Genomic DNA, 19,345 nt, shown 5'->3' with positions numbered 1-19,345 from the left:
GGGATGGTAGTGAAGGAAATTGTGGGATTCCACCACAACACAAAGCACCACCCCCTCTCAAAAATCTGCCATTGTCACAGCAAAATGGCAGTTTCTCGTCAATGTAAATCATCTCTGATTTTTGTGGGAAATAGCAAATAACTCCATGTGAGACGGGGGGCGGGGGGGGGGGTGTTTGCCTGTTTCTTTAGCAGTACAACTCTTTTCATACAGTTTTGCCCTTCATCAGATTTTTTATCTGATCTGCCATTTAATCCAATACACATTTTGACATATCATCTGCTAATATATCCTTTAAGATCATTAGGAGATACTGCATGAATCCATATTGTGGCATTGATAATATTAAGTATTATAAAGTATGAATCTCTTTCTTTCTCTATGCGTGCAGAGAGACAGAGGGATTATTATACAAATACTAATTGAGTTGGAAAGGGATAGCAGTAAAATACTGCCCAAGGCAAAAATATTTCCTGAGATGGTGGTATCCTGTCAGACTGTGGTCATTTTGTGCAATTGAAGAAACTATTATTATCTGAGGCAATTTTATTACTGCTCTTGCCTCTGGAGACAGTCACTACCTATTTTTATGATATTTTTAGAATGTTTTCAATAAACATACGTCTTTCAGTCAAATTCTCCCCTGTGCAGAGCGCCAACATAAAAGGGTGTAAGTGGCACATGGGCGGGGCTTCGTACTGACACTCTGCCCAGAGGTGATTTTCACACTTTAATCACATACATACTGCAACATCTGAGAATGGTTCCTGCATTAAGGAGAAACTGGGAATGCAACCAACCCAAGAAGTGATATTAAACCTCATGCTTCAGGTTTTAAACCAATCCCTAACAAATAGAGATTAGGAAACATCTAAAGTGGGGGGAGGGGGTTACCCCACATCTGATAACATCTGATCAGATTACCCCACATCTGCCCACTGTGGAGTCCTTATGTAACCACAAACCTTCTGGGTGTGGTGTTCTGTCCCATCTAGTGGCACCAAGACCACTTAGAGATTAATGAGTTTGCTCTACAGCCTTAGCTAAGGGCCATATGGCTTTTAGCTCATGAAGTAGAGGCTCATGCATTTAGTTCCAGAGGTCCCAGGTTCAATCCCGCCCACCGATGACCGGGGTCTGTCGGTGTTACACTTACACCTTCTTCTGAAGCATCTGGTGCTGGCCATTGTCATAGACAGGACACTCCATTAGATGGCAATTCTTATGTCCCTCAGAGAGATGGCCACTTCCACTGCCAAGCAGAAAAATTTGGACAAGCCTGCCAGCTCCTTTTGTAGGGGATTAATGGGAGACTGGTCAAATGTCCCTGCTTGACAACAGTGATTTATGTCAGATGTAGATTGTTGCCCTTTGCCTAGAAGAGCAATAGCACAATCTGTTTTGGGTTTAGTGACCAATTTCTAACCAGTCAGATTGTTGTGGAACAGTTTTAAATGTAAGTTATAATAAATCTCTGAGAGGGAAAGGGAGAAGATATGTTGGTGAAGGGTGCTATAAAGTTTTCATTGCCCCTTGTTAGAAAAACCTGCATAACTAATATGATCATCCCAAACTCGTGGTAACAAAGGGTACTATAAACATTTTATTGCTGTGAGTTTACAATGATTGTAATACTTATACAGGGCTTCCCAAACATGTGGTTGTGAAAATTTAAGACACCTCCATGCCATCACATACTTTATTTATGCCACTTATTTTTTCCTCTTCCTCTGCTTTTTCACCTTTGAAGTATTTTACTTACTATGGAAACAATTATGTCACTGTTTGGGTAGAGTTTAAATCCCCAAATGCTGTGCAGTGTGGCTATGTAAATAGGATAGATGAAATTTATACTAGGGTTGGTGAAATATAAGAGTTGACGTGATGGTTTTCGTGGCCACATGTCAGGTAGGAATTAGAGATGGTCTTGGGAATCCCTGGTTTGTTTGTTTTTATGTTTTTCACAAAACCTCATTGCTGGTGATCCCTTTGATTTTTGGTGCCACCTCGCAGCAAGATCTGGTGACACAGCAGCTCTGCCTCAGTTTACCTTTTTTGATATGTTGCCTGCCTTCTAGCCTGCTTGTTGCTTCCTTGTTCTGACCTTAGCTCTCTGTCCAGGTCCCTGATGGTTCTTTCCCCTCTCAGGGTGTTAAAAAGCCCAATACTTCAGGAGGCCGGTGGCTCTAGATGAGAGGTACTCAGTCCCTGACCCCTTTAGGTATGGTTCACTTGTTCAGGGCCTTAATCAGCCCCCTTCCTGGGTTTGTAGGGGAACCCAGACCCGGCCACTCTCTGGGTTCCAGGCCAGGGAACCTGTGCAAAGCAGTTGGCTCCAAACTCTCCCCACCTCTTACTGTTTCCCTGGCAGCTTCCTACCAGGCTTGTCTTGCAGGCTGTTCCTCCAAGTCACTCCTGTAGTCCCCTCCTCCAGAGGGTCTGGTCTCCTGGTCTTCTCACCAGCCTGTTGCTGAAGGTTCTTGTTTTCTATGGCTTCTCAGCCTTCTGCTCTGCAGTCCTTTTACCACTGTAGTTGTTGTGAGTCCACCAGTCAGCCCTAGCTGAGCGGGCAACTAGTTTCCCTATTAACCCTTTAGTGGTTGAGACAGTGTGGGACACCCCATGACAATCATCTCTCATGTTTTGCTGTCATTGGCTAGTTTCTCCACTGCCTCTAGGAATATGGAGCATTTTACATTTGCCAGAGTTCCCCTGCTAATTTGTAATTATGCAGCTAAAATAATCCCCCGTTCACCTTTTAATAATTCTTGTCCTTCTTCTGTCACTATTAGAGGAATAAAAATAACAAATATGCAACCCCCATATTCAGGATTACAAATCTACATACTGCATAGCACATAGTAAACCAGTCCCCAGGAAGGCCAACAATATTACACATAGGAGCATTTAGTAAAATAACTGCTTGCATATTCAATGTATGTATAAAAACATGCAATAAACTAGCCCTCAGCATTAACAAAGATTCACTGGGGCCAGTATCCTACATGCTCTTCTTGCAGAAATACACCAATAGTACTCAAAGCCCTAATACACCATAATCAAACTCCAGACAAATTTTAGGGATAGGGAAATTTCCAAAGGTTTGGACTCCAGTACTCAGAAGCATCCAAAAGTTCAGATATTCATCCAAACTATTCTAACCAATGAAGGCCTTAACCAACCCCCATGTCTCCATTCATCCTTGATGTCTTTTAAGATGGAGGCCTGGTGTTCTTAGTCCTCCCTTCATACCAGTCTCTTCAAGAGTGTGTCATGTGGCTGTTTCTACCTACATATCCTGGACTTCCAAAAGAGGGAAATGTCATGCAAGGACTGCCCCCTCCTCTATCCACAGAGCCTTTTAGATGTCCCTCAAGTAGTTGGAAGTGGCACAGTCTGATCCCTACTGCAGTTAGACTACAGGATCCAGACGCCCTTGCACAGTTGCTAAAGCTTTGGGGCCTTCACTGCACACAACCTAGAGGCTAGGCCAGGGGTAGGCAACCTATGGCACGCGAGCTAATTTTCAGTGGCACTCACACTGCCCGGGTCCTGGCCACCGTATTACTGGCACGCGAAACCTTAAATTAGAGTGAATAAATGAAGACTAGGCACACCACTTCTGAAAGGTTGCCGACCCCTGGGCTAGACAGAGAGTATCCCTCTACTGGCATTTGGGTGGCAGGTTTGTGCAAACCCTCCAGTGGAGTTTTATTGGTTGTCAGATTTTTTAATATTTTTTTAACTTTGGTGGCACACTTAGACTCTGTAACTACAGAAACAAAATATACATTTGAAAGTGTTTCAGCACTATAAGTATTAGGCCCTAATTTCAGTCGAATATCAGAGCTGTCATGAAGGAAGCTGAGGGAGGGAAAGAAGTTGAGTTATTGGTGATGGGAGAGAGGGATGTGGCTAGTGAATGGAATAATTGTCATTTGATGTTAAAGGGGAATGTGTGCGATTAAGAACTGTTAGGAGGTTTGCTTTGCAAGGACTTGGAAACTTCTGGCAGGTAGGTGGGGCATCTGATAACATGGGTCTATACTTATGTCACTATCTAAATTTTCAGTTTTCAGATTATTGAAACTAGAGGTTTTTTGTTTGTTTTTCATTCTTACTACATATGGATGTTTAGTATTTAGTGATTACAAGACATTTGAGTATGAATTTATCTAACTCGGCATGACTCAAGTTGAAGGAAGTGGTTAGAAAGAAGCTATGGGATGGGTGAAGTAAAAAAAACATAATTCTTGTAAAGTAAAATATAAACATTATCAAAATTTGAGTAGCAAAAGAGAGAAGATTCATGCTCATCTCAAAAAGTGCAGAAAACTAGCTTCAAAATCAACTGTTCTCTTGACTGAAACCTCGAAGTGAAAGAGAATAACATTGATGAGCTTGATTTCGCAAGTGAAATATTTTGATGCCATTGTCGTCACTGAATATTCTACAGTAATCAGATACTATGATAACACGGACAGTAGAAGTACCTAGATAGATACCTAGTCATGGAAATATAATCATAATCATGATCATAACTTTAGTCACAGCTCTGCTTCATTCAAGATGCCAGCCCATCCACAGTTCTTCGGCTCCTAAAAAATGGCAAAGATCAATTGGTGATTATGCCATTAAAATAATTGTGTAAAAAAATTGAAGAATTTGAAATAAGACTGAAACATTTTACCTTAGATATACTCCTCAAGACAGATTTCAACTTGCAAATGAAGAAACAAAAGGAAAAGTTAAAGAACAAAAAGAACTGGCATTGACATTAGTGCAAAATGCCTGGTTGAATATGAGAAGTGGCCTGATAATGGCATAAGCATAGAGAAAAATGTGTGCCTACTTAAAATATTGATTCTGTGTCTGAAAATAGACCCTCAGAATATTTTGCCTGAGTTGCTGATGATGCCACCCAAAAGGGCAGATAAAACTATGACATGGAGGTCTTCACGATTTGCTTATAAAATGAAAAAATTTAGAACTCTCAGATGTAATCGTTCTCTGACCTATTCATGATTAGTGCACTATTTAAACCTCATTGAGTAAGAAGCAATATCTAACACAATCCTAATGAACATTGTAGAAGTTTAAAAAAATTCTTCATCTGCCACCCTCAGTCTCATGGTAGGTTGATTGAAAAAGTTTAAATTATACGCCAACAAGTCATGTCACAAATTTTTGAAAAACAAAAACATTGGAAAAGCTAAAATGGCCTCATAATTTTTAAAGCCATTTTCAACCAAAAAAGTCATTTGAAAAATGTCAGTCATCTGTATTAGGAATTCGTATTGATCAAGAGGAGACCTTCAATCAAAATATCACACCCATTTTACATAGCAAGGGATTCTGCAAATAGGCACTACATTTACAAAATGACTAAAGGAGGTTTAAGGGACTTGACAGTTTACATGCTGATGATGCTACGGTCAGCATCTCAGGGGAAATTGGCCTGATCTTAGCAATAAAGAACTGGAACCACACACTCACAAAATCAAAAACTGATTCAGAGAAGCCACAGAATCTTTCTTTGCCATAGCTTAGAGTTCAACCTAAATACAAAAGTCATAGGTGAAGCCAGGACAGAAAAAGAAGTCTGAAATGTGGCTGATGGGATGTAACCCCAGTTCCTTTCCTCTCTTCTGACATTCAACATGAAGCTCCAGAGTTCTTCCCCAAATCTATATGTGTAAACTAGATTGTGGCACAGTTCATTACATCAAAATGGTGGGAAATAGTTGAAGTAAAATTGCAGAAGACAATTGAATTGAATTTGTCAATTTATAAAAATACATGCACGCCTATCTAGCCAGCTTTGTTTTTTATCAAGCATGTTTTTAGTATATTCAGACTGATTTGGTCAAAACTTTATAGTAGTTTAGGTGCCAAAAAAAAAAAAAGTTGGTAAAAAGATATTGCTAATGAATGACAGATATAAAAGAGTGGAAGGCCTAAGCAGTTGGTAGACTGGGGACTCCGTTATTGCATTCTTGTGTTTTACTTGCAGAATTGTTAGCTTTTCATTTTGGACAGTGTTTGCCTTTTTGTGATTGAGAAATAGTCCCTTTAAGCCTTTTATGTTTGCTTCAAAGAACTTGCTATCTAAAATTAGACTAAACAGGAAGATGATGCACTAAACAGGAAGATGATGACCAAAAAAAAAAAAAAAAGAGGAGTGGAGAATTAAGGGAAGCTAATAAGAATACAAGGTACTTTTAGCTGAGGAGGCTGCTTAAGGTTATGGAGTGAGGAGTTTGTTTGTTTTTATAATACATTCATAGTCAATATCTTTTTCGGGGTGGCACCTAATTAGATGAGTGGAAGATAAGTGACATGAAAAAACAGTCATGATGCCCTGATATAAAACCATTGAAGCCAATGGACAGACGCCTATTGACTACAGTGGGTATTGAATGAATTTGCAAATTGAGTTTGCAAAATCATATTAATTTGAAACTCAAAGCAAAAAACTAGTGCTGTAAACCCTAAACTGAAGGAAATGTTTACACAAATCCCAAGGAAGGAAAACCAATGTGATTTTTCTACGGCTGTGCTAACAACTTGCAAAATGCAAAACGTATTTAATAACAAGTAGTAACTTTGTTTTTGCTCATTAAAAAAGGACAAAGCAAACTGTCCCTCAGATGAGTCATTAAATTTTAGCTAATTCCTTGTAGGCAGAAATGAGCCTTGAAGGAATTTAGAGGAGGAGTGGGCAGTAGCCTAGATTTGTACTGGAAAAACACTTGCAGTGCCATAAGTGCTGGAGGATTTAGGGATACCGCTGCAATAGTGCTTTACTGGTTTGACTAGAAACAGAACGAATTGCTGCCCGTCCTCTTTGTATAAGATAATAGTGTCTTCCAGTGGCTACATATAAATAATAATAAAAGACCTCATTAGGCAGGGATCAATGTACCCAAGGGCACCCTAATCCTTTTGTGTAGGTATCGGTGTTGAATCTCAAAGTCATTTTTCTCTTGACTTGTGCCGCAGTGCAGTCAGTTGAGATGGAATGGGAATAAAGAGAGAGCAAAAAAGTCTGTCGGAAACATAGGAATCTTGCAAGCACAGGGGGGGCTTTCTATAGGAGTTATAAGATCAGTCTTTTTGAAGGACCTTATAGAACTTCTTTCCCCAAATATGTTTGTCTATACTGTGGTATAAAGCAGAAAAGGGTGGTTAATTGGTATTACATAGCTCAAATAGCCTGACATAAATGTTAATGAGAAATAAACACGACAGGTGGTGAGATTTCCTACCTCTCTAGGACATTTGCCCGGTTGCTAATGAATAAAATATTAGAGATTTTCAAAGAAGCCTACAGGAGCTAGCAGAGCCATAACTAAGGATTTTAGTGCCCAAGGTGAGCAAGCATATTTGCATCCCCTAGAAACGACCCATGGTGGGGCACCCAGGGTCACGTCCCCGCTCCATCCCCCTAGATTTCTGCCATTTAACACAGATGTTTTAAAAGTGTTCCTCTCTAGGGGCACGCGCCCCACAGTTTGAAAACTGTTAACTCCTGCAAGGAGCTGGCAGGGAGTCGCCTGGCCGCTTGGAACTCTGATTCTCCACCCTGTGGGAGCCAGAGCACTGGCTGGCTGCCCATGAGCTCTCCCCTGACCTGCTCCCTCTGCACGGCCTGGCACTCCCCAGACAGGGTGGGCAGCACAGCTCCAAGCTGTTCCCCATTGTGCTCTTGCCTCTGCCCTGAAGGAGCCTGGTGCTGACCAGGGCCAGCCCCTGCCCATGGATCCTGGCTGCTATGAGATGCTCCCTCTGGAGTACTCATCCCTCTTGGGCACCTGTCTCTCAGCAGTCTGGTCACACCCCATTCACCGCCCAGGGACCTGCCATTGCAGCTGGGTCATTCTCCCCACACTCCCTGCATGCAGAGTGGAATCACCTCTTGTGCTCCTTGCCTGCCCTGCCCCAGCCCTGTGGCTGACAGTCACACAGCCCAAGCTCTCACCTTGGCCATGTGAACCTGGTGCTCAGCGGCTGCTGCTGGCAGGGTGGACTCACTTCTGCCAGCTCCGGAAACCCAGGCTGTGAGAACAGAGCGACCTCTAGGGTTACAGATTTCATGTTCCCAAAGAGAGGACACTGCTGGGGGGAAGAGGAGGAGAGAGGGAGTTGGGGAGGAACAGTTGGGGGGCGCTGGAGTGGGTATTTGGGGAACGCTGGAGGGGGTAGCTGCGGTGGGGGTACCCACTGGAGGTGTGGGGCAGTGTCACTCCCTGTCACGGTGATAGGGCAGCTGGTGCAGGCTCGGAATGCAGCACCAGCTGTCAGTCAGCGCTTCCCTATAGACCTCTCCCGCTCCCCCGGGCTGAGCAGGGCGCCATTTCAGATTTTGGTATGGGGGGCAACTTTGACCGTGATTCCATGGACTACTTAGGCACCTGAAAACTCTAGGCTTTTTGCAGATAACTTAGAAATTAGCACTGAATCTAATTCCTATATAAAGAAAGAACAAAATGTATATAAACACCAATTAAAGCTGTATTTTAAGTTTATATGTAAATTTAGAACAATCAGGAGATAATACAGCAAGATATTCCCAATCCCAAAACTTGAGGTGGAGTCAAAACTGTTCGGCTGTGTCCTACCATTAAATCAATAAGACCCTCATTCAGCTCAGTTGATAGTGGGGAGAAGCCTGTGCTTTGGGAATGGGAGGAGTCCGTTTCAATCCCTATGGCCAGGATTGAGTCCCATATGAGGAGGAGGTGCCTCAGTGACTGAGGGGCCTGTTGCTCTCGGGGGGAAAATCTGGATTTGGGAATGACAAATCCCAAGATCCCATTGTCACGCTGCCTGGTGTGGGACGCAATAAAAGCGTCAATCTCGGGTCAGAATGCCAGAATACAGGGCATGTACCCCAAACTGGTGGTATATTCTATCACAAGATTTCACCAAACCTGTAACAAATGTGTGCTTCCAAAATACTATACTAGTTATTATGTAGCCACAGACAGTCCCCTTCAGGCTCCCTAGCCCCTCATGCACCACTCAGACAAAGCAGACTTCTGTGATAAATGATTATTAAAACTAAGAATCACATATATTAGGTTCTTCCAGTTTCAAAGACCCCGACACACACTTCAGATCTTACCCCAAAACCACACTGTTAGCCAATCCTTTAGTAACTAAAAACTAAAGGTTTATTAATATATAAAAAAGGAAGAGTATTATTAAGAGGTTAAAATGAATCATATACATTACAATTAATTTCAGAGATTGTAGATCAGGTTAATACAATGATGTTAAATCTGCCAGTTTGTAATAAGTCTCTCTGGTTCATCCCAAATATTGGGGTCCTCAGTCCATTGTTCAAAGCTCTTCTTTGTTAGAAATCATAATCCAGAGATGTGGAGCAGGAAAGAGAAGCCGCGACGGTGGAAATTATGGGATGGAAGCATTTGGTGCACAGAGATTTCTTATGCTGATGTCAGAAGTTAGATCTGAATAGCTGGTTCTCCGGGCAAGCTTTGTCTATCTAGGCACGTGTGCAGTGAACAGGCTGGTGTGTATGTGCACCATGTACCTTTTGTGATTCCCTTGGTTGTCATGGGCCCTACACTGCTAACAGATAGCAGAGATTCTCTGTTAGCTCAGGCCTCAGGGCCCAGTGATTTGGTGCAGCTGTGAAGCTCTCCAAGGCTGTTATGCAGCACAGTGGCACATGGCAGTTCCATCTGGCTGTGGAGTGTCACCACGGAGCAGTACCGCCCTGAGTTACTCCTTTGCTGGCCCAGTGCCCAGGGAGCTGTTCAATGCAGTCAAAAGGTTATTACAGCATAGAACAGGGTCAAAGAAGAGCTGGCCACTGTAATTTGCAATCCATGTGTGAGTGACAGGGGCCATCATTCCATCAGCAGCTGTGAAAAACGTGCATCTATAGACCCCTCTGCTGGAATTTCAGCCTGGGACTCCCCAGTTCCATGGGAGCTGAGCACATGTGAGTGCCAAGGGGCTGTCATGGGGTGCTCTAGGAGGCCTTTCCTCCTTGCCATTGCCATGCATTTGTATCGGGATTCAAATGTTTGTCGTCAAGCAAGGGGCAGAGGTCAGCACTCTGTGAGGCAAAGGCTCCAGGACAGTCTTGACCCTGTGAGTGGCCTGAGCAGTGCCCGGTGGGTGTGCGTCAATGCCATGTTCAGCCAGGCCACCCAAGAGCCACGGCTGTGCAGCTCATCACACAGCTCGTCCACAGCGAAACCCTGATCAGGGATGAGTCTGTTTAAATTCCAAACACCCTCTAGTGTGTACAGCTGGTGATTAGCAACTTTAATGAGAGCCTTAACCTCAGATGTCCTCTCTCCCTCAGTTAGGGTTGCCAACTTTCTACTCGCACAAAATCAAACACCCTTGCCCTGCCCTCTGCCCCGCCCCTTGTCTGAGGCCCTGCCATGCCCCGCCCCTTCTCAGAGGCCATGCCCCTGCTCACTCCCCTCCCGCCCCCCGTCGCTTGCTCTTCCCACCCTCACTCACTTGCTCATTTTAACTGCGCTGTCTCAGGGGATTGGGGTGCAGGGGGGAGTGAGGGCTCCGGCTGGGGTTGTGGGCTCTGGGATGGGGCCAGGAATGAGGGGTTTGGGGTACAGAAGTGGGCTCTGGGCTTGAGGGGTGGAACTGAGGGGTTCGGAGTATGGGAGGGGGCTCTGGGCTGAGGTGGGGGTTGAGATGTGGGGGGGGTGCAGGCTGTGGAATGGGGCTGGGGATGAGGGGTTTGGGATGCAGGAGGGTGCTCTGGGCTGGAACTGAAGAATTTGGAGGGCAGGAGGGGGATCAGGGCTGGAGCGCGGGGTTGGGGTGCAGGAGGGTGCTCCGGGCTCAGATCAAGGGGTTCAGAGGGCGGGAGGAGGAATCAGGGATCGGACTGGGGCAGAGGATTGGGACCCAGGATGGGGTCAGGGGAGCAGGCTCCAGGTGGAGCTTACATCAAGCAGCTCCCAGAAGCAGCGGCATGTCCCCCCTCAGGCTCCTATGCAGAGGCGCCGCCAGGTGACTTTGCGCGCTGCCCCGTCCTCAGGCGCCACCCCTGCAGCTCCCATTGGCCATGGTTCCTGGCCAATGGGAACTGCGGAGGTGGCACTTGGGGCGGGGGCAGCACTAGGGGTAGGGTGGTAGACAGCGCCGGACAGTCAAGCGGTGCTGATCAGAGCCACCAGGATCCCTTTTCGACCGGGTGTTCCGGTCAAAAACTGGACACCTGGTCATCTTACCCCCAATGCTGGGAAGGGCCATGCCCCCAAGCTGGCGACACTGCTCTGCCAGGCCTCAGCCCTGGACACAGGTTAGGGAGCGTGAGCAGAGCCATTGGATCATGGCCATACAGCAGGTCTGGGGAATGCAACAGCTCCATCCTGAGCTAAAAACACACACAGTTCCTTATGGCACAGATTCGTACAGCACCTAACACATTTTGTGTATGTTCCGAAACAAGGCCCCACTTGTACACCCCATTTCGTCCTAGTGCTTATGCTGATGCTCATGTATTTCCTTCTCTCCTAACCTCTACACTCCACTTCTGCGCCCCCTTCTCCCCTAACCCCTGCACTCGCCTCCTGTGCCCTCTTCTCCCCTAACCTCTGCACTCCCCTCCCCTGCCCTTCCTGCCACTCAACACTCAGAGCCCTGCCTGCCTGCCACTGCGGTCCTAACACCGGGGAGAGCCTGCTCTAGATGGGGTCACTGGACCCGCGATCCTGCAGGGTGGGGGTGTGCTGAACATCCTGGGCTCCAGCTGATCCTGGGGAGTGGGGGAGGCTGATGCCACTGGGCACAATCCGGGGGGGGGGGTTAATGCTGCTGGGTCCGATCCTGTGCCACCCCATTTTTGTGCCCCCACCAGCTCTGCGCCTCTCGTCCCACCCTAGTTACAGCCCTGGTAGTGAGGCTGAAAGTCAGTGGGAGTCGGTACATAACTCCCGTAAGCTATTCAGACACATTCTTTTTAAAATTGTAAAACCAGCTGTTTTCTGTTCTTTTTAGCGGTCATACCCATTTAAATATCATTTATAAACTTTGCTCTAAATAGAGTTTGAATGAGAAGTTGACTGTCTCTGGGAGTCAGTGAGTTTATTAAATAGATGTGCACCAATGCAAGGAGCCGTGGTAACAAAATGGAGGAACTATAGCTACTGGTGCAGGAAGTGAAACCAAATATTGTAGTGGAATAGTTGGCCTGACTGGCATACAGATAGTGCTTGGGGTATGCTACAGACCCCCGGGATCTGATTTGGATATGGATATAGACCTCTTTAATGTTTTTAAAGAAATAAAGACTACTGGGAATTGTGTGATTGTAGGAGACTTTAACTTGGAGGACAAGTGCTACTAATAATAGTAGGACTCAGATTTTCCTGGATGTGATCGCTGACAGATTTCTTCACCAAATAGTCACTGAACCAGCAAGAGGCGATGCAATTTTAGATTTGGTATTGGTGAGTAGTGAGGACCTCATAGAAGAGCTGGTTGTAGAGGACAACCTTGGTTCGAGTGATCATGAGCTAATTCAGTTTAAACTAAATGGAAGGGTAAACAAAAATAGATCTGCAGTTAGGATCCTTGATGTCAAAACGGCAAACTTTAAAAAATGAAAGGAATTAGGGAAGAGGACTGGATTGAAGAACTCATGGATCTGAATGTGGAGGAGGCTTGGAATTACTTTAAATCGAAGTTTCAGAAACTAACTGAAGCCTCCCAAGTAAGGGGGAAAAGTTCATAGGGAAGGGTTGCAGACCAAGCTGGATGAGCAAGCATCTCAAACAGGTGATTAAGAGAAAGCAGAAAGCTTAAAAGGAATGGCACATGGGAAGGATCAGCAAGGAAAGCTCCCTCTTGGAGGTCAGAAAGTGTAGGGATAAAGTGAGAACTGCCAAAAGCCAAGCAGAGTTGGACCTTGCAAAGGGAATTAAAACCAATAGTAAAAGGTTCTGTAATCATATAAATAAAAAGAAAACAAGGAAAGAAGAAGTGGGACCGGTAAGCACTGAGGATGGGGTGGAGAGTAACTATAATCTAGGCATGTCCCAACACCTCAACAAATACTTTGCCTCCATTTTTAATAAGGGTAATGGGGAGCTTAGGTGTAGTGACAGGGTGGCTAATGGAAATGAGGATATGTAAGTAGAAATGACCACATCCGAGGTGGAAGTCAAACTTAAACTGTTTAATGGGACTAAATTGCAGAGACTCAGATAATCTTCATCCAAGAATATTAAAGGAACTGGCACATGAAATTGAAAGCCCAATACCAAGGATTTTAATGAATCCATAAACTCAGGGTCAGACCCTATGACTGGAGAATTGCTAAGATAGTACCTGTTTTTAAGAAATGGGGGAAGAGGGGAAGGAAGATCTGGGAAACTACAGGACTGTTAGCTTGACCACAATTGTATGCAAGGTCTTGGAACAAATTTTGAAAGAGAAAGTTGTTAAGGACATAGAGGTGAACAGTAACAGGGATAAAGTACAGCATGGTTTTACAAAAGTTAGATTGTGCCAGACCAATCTGATCTCTTTCTTTGATAGGAGAACTGGTTTTTAGACAAAAGAAATGAAGTAGATCTAATGTACTTGGATTTCAGTAAGGCATTTAATACAGTTCCATATGGGATATTATTAGTTAAATTGGAGAAAATGTGGATTAATATGAGAATTGAAAGGTGGATAAGGAACTGGTTAAAAGGGAGACTACTGAAAGGGAAGCTGTCAGGCTGGTGGGAGGTTACTAGTGGAGTTCCTCAGGGATCAATCTTGGGACCAATCTTATTTAACATTTTTATTAATGACTTTGGCACAAAAAGTTAAAGTGTGCTAATAAAATTTGCAGATGACACAAAGTTGGAAGGTATTGCCAATATGGAGGAAGACCAGAATATCATACAAGAATATCAGGATGACCTTGATAACTGGAGAAATAGAAATGGGATGAAATTTAATATAGCAAAGTGCAAGGTCATGCACTTAGGGACTAACAACAAGAATTTTTGCTACCTGCTGGGGACATATCCGTTGTAAGTGACAGAGGAGAAAGATCTGGGTGTATTAGTTGATCACAGGATGACTATGAACCGCATATGTGATGCGTCTGTGAAAAAGGCTAATGCAATCCTAGGATGCATCAGGCGAGGTATTTCCAGTAGAGATAGGGAAGTGTTAGTACCATTATACAAGGCACTGGTGAGACCTCCTCTGGAATACCGTGTGCAGTTCTGGTCTCCCATGTTTAAGAAAGATTAATTCAAACTGGAACAGGTCCAGAGAAGAGCTATTAGGATGATCCGAGGAATGGAAAACCTACCTTATGAGAGGAGACTCAAAGAGCTTGGCTTGTTTAGGCTAAGCAAAAGAAGGCAGAGGGGAGATATGATTGCTCTCTATAAATACACCAGAGGGATAAATAGCAGGAAGGGAGAGGAGTTATTTAAGTGCCGATGTGTACACAAGAACAAATGGCCATAAACTGGCCATCAACAAGTTTAGGCTTGAAATTAGGCAAAGGTTTCTAACCATCAGAGGAGTGAAGTTCTGGAACAGCCTTCCAAGGGGAGCAGTGGGGCAAAAAATCTAACTGACTTCAAGACTGAGCTTGATAAGTTTATGGAGGGAGGCAGTATGATGAGACTGCCTACAATGGCATGTAGCCAATTTGCAACTGCTAGTAGCAAATATTCCCCAACATCCAGTGATAGATCCCAGATAGTGTGTGTGGGGAGGGGGGGAGGGGCTCTGAGTTACTAAAGAGAATTCTCTCCTGGGTGTCTGGCTGTTGGGTTTTGCCAAAATGCTCAGGGTCCAACTGATCGCCATATTTGGGGTCAGAAAGGAATTTTCCCTTGGGTCAGATTAGCAGAGACCAGGTGGGAGAGGGTTTGTCTTCCTCTGCAGCATGGGACACTTGCAGGTTTAAACTAGTGTAAACGGTAGGTTCTCTGTAACTTGAAGTTATCATGATTTAGGACTTCAGTAACTCAGCCAGAGGTTAGGGGTCTGTTACAGGGTAGGTGGGTGAGATTCTGTGTCCTGCAATATGCAGGAGGTCAGGGTAGATTATCATGATGGTCCCTTCTGCCCTTAAAATCTATACAATGGATTATATCAGAAAGCAATTACATTTCTACTCTGTGTCTGAATGTCTTTCCCTCTGGTCTGTTCTGTTTTAGTGTCTTTAGCCTCTAGCACTGTTGGTCTGGCTGGGCAGGTTGTCCACACAGAAACCACAGAAGTAGTGCTGACAGCTGACCCCATTGTAGGATTTGGGATACAGCTCCAAGGTAGCGTGTTTGCCACTGAGACCTTGTCTTCTCCACCTCTGATTTCATATATTGAGTGTGACAGCCCAGCAGAAAGGTGAGGCTCTTTCAGATGATTGCTTCTAACTATATCTTGCTGATGATGCCTGGGGATGGTTTGGTTTGATTGCTTTCAGATTTCTGAGAAATTCTGGACCATTGCTCAGTGGAAAAGTAGCACGTAATGAACTCCCTGTTCTGATAATAAAATGTTGTATTCTTGGTCAGGTGTAAGACAAATAACAAGCAGAAGCGCCTTTATCTTGCTGATTCCTTCAACAGCAGACTAGAGGCTATATTAATTAAAAAGGAGATAATTCATTTTTTTTAAAAATCTCTGAAATTCAAAACTAATAAACTCTTTGCAAAGGAGGAACCGCATTCATCTCTGTTAAGTTTTAGTTCAGATCATAACATAGGAAATGCTTGAGTTTTGAATTATTAATTACTTCTTGGAACATTTCAACTGCACCCACATATGTTTTTGTGATAACATGGTTCCATGTAGAACTACATTAGCTCAATAGTAGATACAACTGCTAGCTGCCATTCCATAGAATGAGCTGATATATCATCCTTTATAAAGGTTAGATGGGATTTATTTTGTATAACTGGATACTGGTTACCTGTACCTCTGAAGGCTAATTTTTATTATTGTGTATCAAGGTGTGGGGTTCTACAAATAGGAGACAGACTCATGGCAATAAATGGAATCCCAACAGAAGACAGCACGTTTGAAGAAGCTAATCAGCTTCTTAGAGACTCTTCTATCACCAACAAGGTCACTTTAGAAATAGAGTTTGATGTTGCAGGTATGAATGTATAATATATATATTTTTTTGCAAGACAGTATTAGGAATGATTTTCATGTGTATTTTATTTGGCAGGCATTTGAGGCTGAAACTTTATTTTCACAGATGCCATTTGTTTGGGAAGCTGCCGCTCTGAAAATTATGCCTGTTCGTGCAGCTTTCTCATTGCACATGGCCCTCCTCAGTGTGCTCCAAAACCCCAGTGGATATGACAAATGCTGTAGAAAGTTATGGTGACAGTCCCTCTTCTTCCTCATTTGCAAACATATTTCTGTCCAGAGTTTGAGTCTTAGCTCAGCAGAATATTCCTAAATGTATTACAATCTCCTATAGAGTGTTACCTGTTAATAACATGTTTTGCTGCACAGAAAAGTGTTATGTAAAAAGTGGATTAGTGGAGAAATCTTAATGGTTCCATTCTTGAGGGTATGGACCAGAAAGAATATCAATAGAATTTCATCTTGAAAAACAATTATATGCAAAAACTTAAATTAATAAAAGTCAGGAAATGCATAAGATTGCCAATGCATCTTTTACTTTCCCATGACTCCTCACCTTTTTTAAGGTATTGAAGCATATAGAATACAAAACCACAGATTATATATGTAATATGCACAGTATATAAACAATGTACACCCCAAAACACCCACCAACCCACACCCACATATATATTATTTTTTAAATATTTTTAAATTAATATTATGTATATATATATATAAAATATTAAGAACCATTAAGACATCTCCATTAATTTAGTAATAGCTCCTTAGAAGTCATTACTGTGTTAGTTCTGCAGTGATTTTGCATGGTATAAATATTCTTACAAATGGAATTTCATATAATGGTCATGTTATGCAAAATCCCAGCTAAGGGTTGCTACAGTAATAATTATGAGTGATATCTTATCATGCAAATTTCCATTCAAGTATGGTCAGACTATTGCACTTTTGTACATAGCCAATGCAATATTCAAAAATAACACCATGCACAACTGGAGAGCAAATTTTAAATCTGTCCGAGGTCACAAATGAAAATGAGTTTTGTGTTTCAAACTTTGGGCCTACTCCTGTTCCCAATAATGTCGTCAAAACTCCCATTGACTTCACCAGAGCAGAATCAGACTTCTAGTTGCTAGTGGTATTTATTTACATCTCTAAACCACGGCAACATGCAGTCTGATTTATCTGGGGCAATGGAGGTGCCACAAGTCAGGACTGGGATGTAACGTTGTGTGTTCAAACTTTCATTGCCTCAGCTGGCTCCTTGCTTTCCCTCACTATGCTATGCTTTTGTTCCTTTACTTTTCATGAGAAATAAAATCCACTGCAGTTATTTAGGTGAATATTTCAAAATGTCTTAGGCCTAAACCCAAAAGTGCCTGAAATTTTGTGTCTTTTTAATTAAAAGCTACCTGACAACAGTATTTTTTTTCATGGACGCACGCACACAAAATTGTGGGCTAAGCCACCGGTAGGCACATGCAGTCTCCATCAGTTGAGATTTAACCCTCAGAATAATGAAGCTACAGACCCTTACCTTATGCAGTGACATTACCATCACTGATATAAAACATGTTGCATGTGTCATGCTCCTTTCACATCAACTCCTACATTGTTTTCATGAATGGGTAGGTGTGATGTAAGTGTTACAAATGTATTTTCATTGGCTTGCACTTAAAACTCCACATCCTTGCAAGTACAGTACTGCAACCTGTAACTCATCTACTTTTCATTACAGAATCAGTTATACCAAGTAGTGGAACATTTCATGTAAAACTACCAAAGAAGCATAACGTGGAGCTTGGCATCACCATAAGTTGTAAGTAATTATGATTAATTTTTAAGCCCACTATTGTAAGATATTATATAGCTAAAAGTGGATCATATAATCATGGGCTGTAATCAGTTTCAATTGAAATACCTCTTTGTGTGTGTGCTATTCCCAGCCAGTGTGATGGTTAGCAGCATAGGCGCAGACTCTTTGGGACTTCCAGGGCTGGAGCACCCATGGGGAAAAAACGGTGGGTGCTGAACACCCACCGGCAGCCAGCTCCCTCCCCACAAGCACCTCCCACCCGCTGTCGGCCCTGCTGATCAGCACCTCCCCCTCCCTCCCAGTGCCTCCCGCCTGCCACAGATCAGCTGTTCCGCAGCATGCAGGAGGCGCTGGGAGGGAGGAGGATGAGCGAGGGTAGGGCGTGCTTAGGGGAGGAGGTGGATCGGGGCATGAAGAAGCAGGATGGGGACTTGGGGGAAGGGTTGGAGTGGGGGCGGGGTGGGGATAGAATGGGAGTGGGAAGAAGCGGTGGGCGGGGCCTGGGACAGAGTCAGGGAGTTGAGCACACAGAAAGTCAGAGCCTTTGGTTAGCAATGCTATCTATTATCAAGTTTCTCCTTCTAACACATTTGTAGTTTCCTTATTATGTTTATAGCTAGTTGAAGAGGCATGGTCAAGTTTGCCATAACTTAAATTTGACTTATCTTTTAGTAGATATATGCCCCAATTCAGGAAAGAACTTAAGCAGATGCAAAATCCCAGTGTAGTCAATTTAAAAACAGAAGCCAATGGGACTTTGGTACAAGCAAAAGTTCTTTCCTGACAAGGGATGCTTTCTTGCATCGGGGCCAATTTTTGCAAAGCAAGGCCCCCAGTCCTGCAAGTGGTTTCTGCACTGATTTCAGAGGGACTCGTCCTGGGTGCAGGGCCTACACAAGGAGTCATTTGCTGCATCAGGGCCCAAGGTTTATGTGTGGGCTAAGCAAATAGCTTCAAAACTGTTTATACTTTTAAAAGTGTTAGTGCCAGCAGATCAGCAAACACTTTAATGGTGCACCAAAAATGGACACATCATAGAGGAAAATTTAATTTAATTAAGGAAACAGATTTCAGGTCAAAATAATAATGAGAGAAAAAATATGAATTTAATTTTTTAAACACTTTGACTTTGTCATTTTACATTTGAAATAAAAAAGAATTTCTAACTTTTTTTCAGCAGCCAGTAAAAAGTGGCTCTGGTCTGTAACTTGACCTTGTTAGACCCCACCCATGGTGCAAGCAGGCGCAACCCCATTAAAGTTAATGGGTGTTATGCATAGAGCACGGATGCCGGTGATGAATCTGGCCTGATAGGAATTAAAATGTCATTGCTTTTGTGGCCTTACTTAGACCATTAGCTTTATTCAGAGTTATGTTTATGCAAAATACTTTGTGAAATGTCTG

General features: G+C 43.4%; 1 protein-coding gene across 15 annotated transcripts in view; it reads left to right on the top strand.

Annotated features, from left to right (window-relative positions):
* The window catches only part of GRIP1 (glutamate receptor interacting protein 1), a 564,775-nt gene that overhangs the window by 491,294 nt on the left and 54,136 nt on the right, over positions 1-19,345 (top strand). For all 15 annotated transcript variants that reach the window (XM_065558501.1, XM_065558517.1, XM_065558487.1 and 12 more), the window contains 3 exons: positions 15,186-15,372; positions 15,981-16,126; positions 17,864-17,944. In XM_065558501.1, coding sequence (XP_065414573.1) covers positions 15,186-15,372; positions 15,981-16,126; positions 17,864-17,944 — 414 coding nt within the window. The remainder of the gene's footprint in view (positions 1-15,185; positions 15,373-15,980; positions 16,127-17,863; positions 17,945-19,345) is intronic.

The sequence above is a fragment of the Chrysemys picta genome, chromosome 1 (assembly GCF_011386835.1).
Source record: "Chrysemys picta bellii isolate R12L10 chromosome 1, ASM1138683v2, whole genome shotgun sequence".
Taxonomy (NCBI): Eukaryota; Metazoa; Chordata; order Testudines; family Emydidae; genus Chrysemys; species Chrysemys picta.
The sequence above is the reverse complement of the archived record's forward strand: the minus strand, read 5'-3'. Positions and strand labels throughout refer to the sequence as shown.